The sequence below is a fragment of the Bubalus bubalis genome, chromosome 9 (assembly GCF_019923935.1).
Source record: "Bubalus bubalis isolate 160015118507 breed Murrah chromosome 9, NDDB_SH_1, whole genome shotgun sequence".
Lineage (NCBI taxonomy): Eukaryota > Metazoa > Chordata > Mammalia > Artiodactyla > Bovidae > Bubalus > Bubalus bubalis.
The window spans coordinates 57,973,297-57,981,615 of NC_059165.1; the positions used below are offsets into that span (position 1 = coordinate 57,973,297).

The window sequence follows — 8,319 nt, forward strand, 5'->3', positions numbered from 1 at the left end:
TAACTATTTGTTGATTGTTGAAGCTGAGTGATGGGTGCATAAGTTTTATTACACTAAATTTTTGTATGCTTGAAATTTTACAAAGTAAAAAGTTGACAATATAAATAAATACTAACAAATTACTCCTAGAAGCAACCCAAATGCTCATCAACTATTGGGTTAAGAAGATGTGAGATACAAACACACACACACACCCCCCACACCTTCTTAATATATACACACAATGGAATATTATTCCGCCACAAAAAAGAATGAAATACTGCCATCTGCAGCAAGTAGGTGAACCTAGAGAATAATATGCTTAGTGAAGTCAGTCAGATAAAGACAAATATTGTATATCACTTACATGTGGAATCTGAAAAATAATAAAAAAGAACGTATATGCAAAACGAACAGACTCACAGATTTAGAAAACAAACTTGTAGTTACCAAAGGGGAAAGGGAAGGAAGTACAAACTAGGGGTATGAGATTAATAGATACAAACTACTATATGTAAAATAAATAAGCAACAAGAATATACATATACAGGGAATTATACTCATTATCTTGTAATAACCTATAATGGACTATAATCTGAGAAAATACCAAACCACTATGCTATACACCTTAAACTAACACAGCATTGTAAACCAATTACAATTTTAATAAAGAAATAAATTACGCCTACAACTCAGTAACAAAAAGCCAACAATTAAAAAATTTGAATGTTTGAATTTGCCCAATTCAAAAATTGGCAAAGGATCTGAATACACATCTCTCCAATATGTACCAATGGCCAACAAGCACATAAAAGATGTTCAGTTTCACTAATCATTAGGGACATGCAAACCAAAATCATTATGAGATGCCACTTCACACCCAGGCTTTATCAAAAACAAAAACAAAACACAAACAGAAAGCATACATGTTGATGAGAATGTGACAAAACTGGAATTCTTATGCATTGCTGGTGGGAATATAAAACAGTGCATTGCTATGGAAAACAGTATGGCAGTTTCTCAAATAATTAAAAATAGCAATACCATAGTGAAAGTGAAAGTCACCCAGTCAAGTCCAGGTCTTTGTGACCCCATGGACTGTACAGTCCATGGAATTCTCCAGGCCAGAATACTGGAGAGGGTAGCCTTTCCCTTCTCCAGCAGATCTTCCCAACCCAGGGATCGAACCCAGGTCTCCCGCGTCGCAGGCATATTCTTTACCATCTGAGCCACCAAGGAAGTCCAAGTAAAGTGGAGTGGTAGCCTATCCCTTCTCCAGGGGACCTTCCTGAACCAGGGAACAAATTGGGGTATCCTGCATTGCAGGTGGATTCTTTACCAGCTGAGCTACCAAGGAAGCAATACCATGTAAACCAACAATTCCACTTCTGCGTATATATCTAAAAGAACTCAAAGCTTGGACTCTTTTGAAACTTATTTACCCATTATTCACAGCAGCATTATTCACAATGGCTAAAATGTATTGACAGATGAAATAAAATATAGTATACACATACAATGGATATTATTTAGCTTTAAAATGAAATGAAATTCTGACACATGACACAATGTGGATGGACCTTGAGGACATTATGCTAAGTGATATAAGCCCGTCACAAAAGGATAAATACTGTATGACTCCACCTATATGAGGTACTCAGAGTGATCAAATTCACTGATAGAAAGCAGGATGGTGGCTGTCAGGGGGCTGGGGAGGGGGAAATAAGACAGTTACTGTTTAAGGGGGTAAGGATTTTCTGGAAATGGATGGTGGTGAAATTAAGGCTGCACAACGTGAGTATACTAAACAAAATAAAAATTAAAAAAAGAGCCACAGAGGCACCATTCACCCCTTCCTCCAGAATCATGACGTCATTTTACACTTGAACATGCAAAATGTTTGGCCTGCCCGAGATGGAATTCTTTCCCTCATTTCTCAAAATGTTTGGCCTGCCCGAGATGAAATTCTTTCCCTCATTTCTCAAAACCTTCCTTCACAATACTGAAAGAACGTACCCAAAGCCGATCCACAACGCCAGCAGACTACAATACACACTTATGAGTGATGCCACAAGCAACTCACTTATTTAGCAGGCAGGGAGTCATCTAAAACAAACATTCTGCAGCCTGTTTTTAAGCAGATACAGCAGTGTCATCATTGCCTACTTTCACTGGTTTTAAATCCAAATATCTCTAAACATATCAGGAAGTAAGTATTTGGGAAGATGCACGACATAGCCCATGATCTACTACAGTGAGGCAAACGTAGCTTGGAATGGATGAACAGGGTAAATGGCCTCAGAGAGGGCAGCACACAACAAGGTTTTCAACACTAGGCCTCCCTAGAGCTTCCTGAAACAGCGCTTCAGAAGGTATGGACACACAAGCTCATGTTTCAAATCGCAAAAAGAGAAAAAAATAAAGCCACAGGAAATTTATGAGCCCCAACTATCTGTGTAGTCTGGGGTGATGCTAAATTCCAATTAGGGACATATTGCTCTACCAATCAAAAGACCATAAAGGCAAAACCACTGGTTGCAATTACGAATGAATCATAGTTTTCTCCTACATTTACTTCATTAGAAGACCAGCTCAATTTGACTAACCATATGAAATAGAAGTCAGAGGTCCCTTTGTGACAACCAAAAAGTACCATGCTATCAGGCTGCCTAGACAATTCAACAACATTCCATAATTCGAAAGCCTTTTAAATATGTATATTCTCTGACCAAGCATTTCCACCCACTAGAAATTTATACTAAGGAAATAGTTGAAGATGTAAAAGAAACTTTAGTGATTGAAAAAAATTATAAACACCCTTAGAGACCAACAATAGGCAACTGATTAAATTATGGTCTAGCCATACAATTGCATGCTATGCAGATGTTAAAATATGAACCCATCTCATTATACAGCTATAGTGTCTGCCTTTTTACACACAGGTGCTCAATACATACACATGAAAACTTGAGAAGGCAAATGTGTTTCGGAACATGTGGGTATGTAAACACAGATGTACACATATGCACAAAGTGTGTGAAAGTATCATCAGAGGCCCATAAAACTGCCATGTATGTACAAAGATGTGCCTGTGTACGTATGTATGGGTGCATAAGACAATACAAATGTATATGTATATATCTGCTAATGTACATGCTTATATTTGGGCCATAAGCCTGTGTTTAAGTAGTTGAATGTGTATTTACCCTTGTAATCACTACTTAGAAGCGGTGACCTTGAGCAAGTTACCGTGCCTCCAGAGAGTCTTGACTTCGTCATTTAACGTCATCTATACAACATCAAACACTGTCTCAAAGGGGTTCTGTGAGGATTAAGTGAAATAATGGATGTAAAGTACTTAGTACCATGACTGGCACAGAGTAAATGCTCAATCAATATTAACTTTCCTTATCTGGACACGTACACTGATCTACCCTTGTGTATATTTACACAGCTGTAAGTACACAAAGATACACAAAATATTAACTTTGGTTATCTATAGGTGATAGGTTTTTGGTGTGGGGTTTTGGTTTTGTTTTGGGGTGTTTTTTTTTTTTGGCTTTCGTATTTTGCATATTTTCTAGGAATGTCAGTTCTTTTTTTCATTCTATTTTTGAAGATTTCTTCAAAACAATGATTTTTTTTTAAGTAAAAAAGATGGCCTGTCCTTAAGATACCTCAATTTTGCATATTTAAAGCTATTAACCACTACACCAAGAAATACGTAATTTTAATACTTCACCATTTTTTGTTTCTAGCAGTATGTCAACATTACCTAATAGCTCAAGAAGATGGCAGTACAAAGAAAAGCCTCAGCTTTTTGCTTGTTTGCTTTATCCTAGGCAGGATGAAAGAATGAACTAGATCACAATATGCGATACATGTGATCTGTGAACACCTCGGTGACAGTTAAGTGATACCTGTCATTTGTATTTTACTAAAGCAGAGAGGAACCCAGGGCCTTGCCCAAGGTCATACAAAAAAGCACGTAGCCCAGGCTGTGAGAGAACTAAGGACTAGACTGCATTGCCACAATTTGAGCGTGCTTATGAAACCAAAAAGCTAAATTCTTAAAATTAGTCATATGAGGAGTCAGGCTGTAGGAGGGAGGAAATTACAACACAGAGCTGATGATAGCAAAAAAAACCCAGCAACTGGCCCCACCAGGATTAATCTACATGTTTTAATCATATTGGTTTTCCTCACTTATAAAACATAAAACTGTAGATCATCTATGATAGGACATTTAATTTCATAAAAGCACAATTCCATTTATATGCAAATTAAACTGAAAGCATCTGAAAAAACTGCACGCAGATACCTGCGGTTCCATCAGGTTAACCTGGTGGCTAACATCAGTTAGCCACCTGGATCAATTCCCACAATTACGATGTGTTAAATACCTCTAAAAACCCTGCAAAATGTCTCCCTCGAATTTCCGAGGGAAATCAGGCTACAGATAGGCGAGTAAAACAAGCAGCTTTTTTCCCTAGGGCTTCAATTAAGAAATTATACCCGAGATAATAATCCACCCATCCTCTATACATTTTCTCCCCAGCTATGCTATTCAATTTCTTTAAACGTCATTTCCAAGCTTGGAAAACACACAGCCGAGCACACGCCCTGCAGCCTGCAACGTTACGTAGTTCGACATTTTAGGGGCATCACTAGTTAAACATCGCGTTTCCCAAATCTACTGCGAACTGGGACTTGTCCCTCGTATCATTTTGACTTCTGTCTTTAAATGCAAGCGAGGGGAATGGGTTTTGACGAGCAGACTAGGCTCTGAAACCCTGAGTAATCGCATCTCACTGCGGAGAGCTGTCGGCAGCAGCAGCAGCGATTTTAATCTTCTCTCCACCTAATTTCCTTTACATTTCACGTTTTTGGTTTGGTGGTTTTTTTTCCCCCCCTTTTCCAGTGACATCAAATTCAACGTGGAAAAAGGCAAACTGAATGCCCTCAGGTCAAAGCCTCCGGAGGGTGTCGGGTTCTGACTCGGCGACCCGCCCGCCGTGGGAAATGCGGAAAACACTGCAGGGCGGAGGTTTTTCCACCGTCCGACTCCCGCCCCGCGTCGCGGAGGGACGGTCCCGGCCCGCGGCCGCCTCGAATCCAAGCCCGGGGCCCGCCCGGCCGGCCCAGGCCCAGCGCGGCCTGGCAAGCCGCGGAGTCGAGTTGGCTACAGGCGGGGCCGGAGAAGAGGCCTGAAGCGGCCAGCGGGCAGGGCCGGGCCGGGGTCGGGGAGGGCCGGGGGAGGGGGGGGGCACTTGGGCGCTGCTCACCTGCTGGTACCGGTTGCCGCAGGCTGGCTCCACCGCCGCCAGAGCCGCCAACGCCAACGCCATGGCGCAGCCGGCTGCAGGGAAGGAGGACGAGCGAGCAAGCTGAAGGGGCGCGGGCGCTGCGGCCTGGGGGCGTCGGGAGGCCGACTGGGACGCGCCTCGGGTGGGTCTCGGTGGCCGCCGCCGCTACCAGGCCAGCCGCTCTCCTCGGGTAGTGAGCGCCGCCGCCGCCGCTGAGGCTCAGACGCGGCCCCTGGGGAGGAGGCGGGGACAACGACGACGACGCTGCGCCGCCGCCCCGCCCCCGACTCGCGCAGCCCGGCCCGTCAGGCCCGGCCTCGCCCGGCGGTGCAGCTGCCCCCTGTGGGCTCCGCCCGTCGTTCCGCTCCCCGAGGCTGAGGCGTCGGAGTCGGTTCCTTCCAAAACAGGTCGCAGGTCACCGCAGAGAGGGCGACGCTGGTGATGGGTGCCTGGTTCTAAGCACCAAGCTTTCTCTGCGTGCTACTTTGAACCCTCCTCACACACCCCAGACAGAGGCCACAGCCCCATTTTAGAGGTCGTTGGTGCCCAGGGAGATTGACAGTCTCCCACAGCAGCCATCTGACCCCTAGTATCTATCTGGCTGCAGTATCTCAGTTCTTATCCACTTCCTTCTTGTCTGCCATCCTCCGTAGACTAGGGGTCAGTTGACTACAGGGCAGAGGCTAAATCCGGTTCAATGACTGTGGAAAGCATGTGAAATTCACCTTTCTGTGTCCATAAATTGTTTTATTTGGAACACAGCCGCTCCCGTTTGTTTATTATGGCCTGCAAATCCTAAATTACTTACTATCTGGCCCTTTATCGAAAAAGTTTGCTGACCCTAAATCCTGGAAAACTTCTTGACCCCTGAGTGATCATAATAGCATCCGCTATTTTTATGTAGTCCTTTAGTGTTTTAACAGCCTCTGTGGATATAGACACGATGTTTTCTGAACCAAAGCTCTCTGAGGAGGTGTCATGAAAGGCAAAACTTCAAAGATGTAGACTTGTGAAGAGCTTTCCAGGAGGAACATAAATGCAAAGACGGTGAGGAAAGTGAGAGGTTTGCCTTGTGGAAGAACGGAAAGGAGGCAGCGGAAGGGCCATATAGGAGATACAGTTATTGATGTTTCACAGATGGGGGGAGTTATGCTTGAAGACATTAGATATTTTACACAAGAACACAGAGCTGGTAAGGGGTAAAGTTGGGTTATAAACTCATCAAGCTAGCTTTCTTAACCATTATCATACAATCAAATTATAAACTTTGTAAAGATGACACTATTTATCTTTGAAATATTTTGGTATCTCCCATAGCATCTAGCACAGTATAGTTATTGATCCTGGAACAGGCATTTGAGGTCTGCTGTTTCTATCATACCCAGCCATCTGGAATTGCTTCTACCCACATGGCCAACACAGAAAAATACTTGATCTCTGAAGCTTGTTGTTATTCCTGTTTCTTCTTGATTGCCTTTCCAAGTTGGCAGTCTAGAGTTGGCACTACTATCACTATTGTTTTATCTTCCAATATTCAAATTTAGGTAACTACATGTTTTAAACCACAACTGTGTGTTTTGAGCCTACCCTGAGGTCTCTGTATGTAGGAGCCAGTCACAATCAACAAAAATTATGTATATTTCTTTTCCTCACTTCCAATTCTGTGTGTGTGCATGTGCACGTGTGAGTTGTTTGTGTGCTCAGTCGTGTCTGACTCTTGCTACTCCCATGGACTGTAGCCCACCAGGCTCCTCTGTCCATGGGATTTACCAGGCCAACAATACTGGAGTGGGTTGCCATTCCCTTCTTCTGCAGGGGATCTTCCCAACCCAGGGATTGAACCTGCATCTCTTGCGCCTCTTGCCAGTATCCAAACTCCAAGAAGTCAGTTCCTATTTCCAAGCACTGGTCTCACAAATTTTCACTGTGGGAGAGTGACCAAATCCAACAAAATGCCAATCTGAGTGTTTCCAAGTGGTCTGCTCCTTAGTCTGTCCCACAAATGTTCTTTTTTATCTGGAAAAACAACTTTCAAATGTAATGATGTACAGTGAATCAATCCAAACATAATCCTACCTTGTGGTCTTATATAAGGGGGGGAAAAAGTCTAATTTGAAATTTAAAAAAATCTCATCAATGGAAAGTAGAAATCCAGACTTCTTTGCCCAGATTTTCTAAATTTACATGTAAGAAGGAATAAAAAAAGAAGATGTCTGTGCTGAAACATATGGCTATTGGAGCAACAGCTGCCATCTTCATGCGTGTCTGCAGCACTTTTGTGGCTTTTGTGGAAAAGAAGTTGCTGTCCTTCTCATCTATTTCTTTCCTAAATTACTTTCTCCTTCAACAGCTATTAATATATACTCCCTGCATGTGGACATACATATTATCGTAAGGTAAATACTGGGTTTTCTCACAGGAATATTTTCTCTCAAAAGAAAAAAAAAAAAGAGTTGATATTCAGCTTCCAATCTCCCTTTCCTACTCTTTTTCTGATATCCTGAACCAAGATGTTTTGTGTTAACCATTAAGACGTTTGTTTTTTTTTTTCCTCTGAGTTCCCCCAAAGCCCTTTGTAAGTAAACTGGGAACTCCCTGGAGATCCAGGGGTTAGGACTCAATGCTCTCACTGCCGAGGACCCAGATTTGATCCCTGGAACTAAACTCCCATAAAAGGAGCACAGTGTGGCAAAAAAAAAAAAAAAAGAAGCCTTTTGTAAGTAAACTGAGGTGATGTGTGTTGATTCAATGGCTGGGTGAGCTGGGGAATTGAGAAATTGAGTCACCGCTGTAGAAGGTCTGCAGTTGGCAGGCAAACTGTACAGTGAAGGGAAAACTCTGAATTTCTGACTCACCGATCCATGCCTGCTGCCAGCCGAGCAGACAGAAAAGATAATCCAAGGCTGTAAAAATTGCACTCTTTGGCTTTATCTCGAGGTGTTGTCAAGAGAGTTTCCACACAGAAAGTTATTAATTTCATATTGCTGCACTTAGAAGCTTATTTCCCCACAGAATAGCAGTAATACTTTCCATG

The 8,319-nt window shown here is 42.8% G+C and overlaps 1 protein-coding gene across 3 annotated transcripts in view; it reads right to left on the bottom strand.

Moving 5' to 3' along the window:
* NDFIP1 (Nedd4 family interacting protein 1) overlaps positions 1 to 5,545 on the bottom strand; it is a 52,882-nt gene extending 47,337 nt beyond the window's left edge. For 2 of the 3 annotated variants that reach the window (XM_044947551.2, XM_044947550.2), the window contains exon 1: positions 5,265 to 5,545. In XM_044947551.2, the coding sequence (XP_044803486.1) occupies positions 5,265 to 5,327 (63 nt within the window). In that variant the 5' untranslated portion in view covers positions 5,328 to 5,545. The remainder of the gene's footprint in view (positions 1 to 5,264) is intronic. The other variant, XM_006062638.4, reaches the window with a different exon arrangement.
* Positions 5,546 to 8,319: the final 2,774 nt, after the last annotated feature.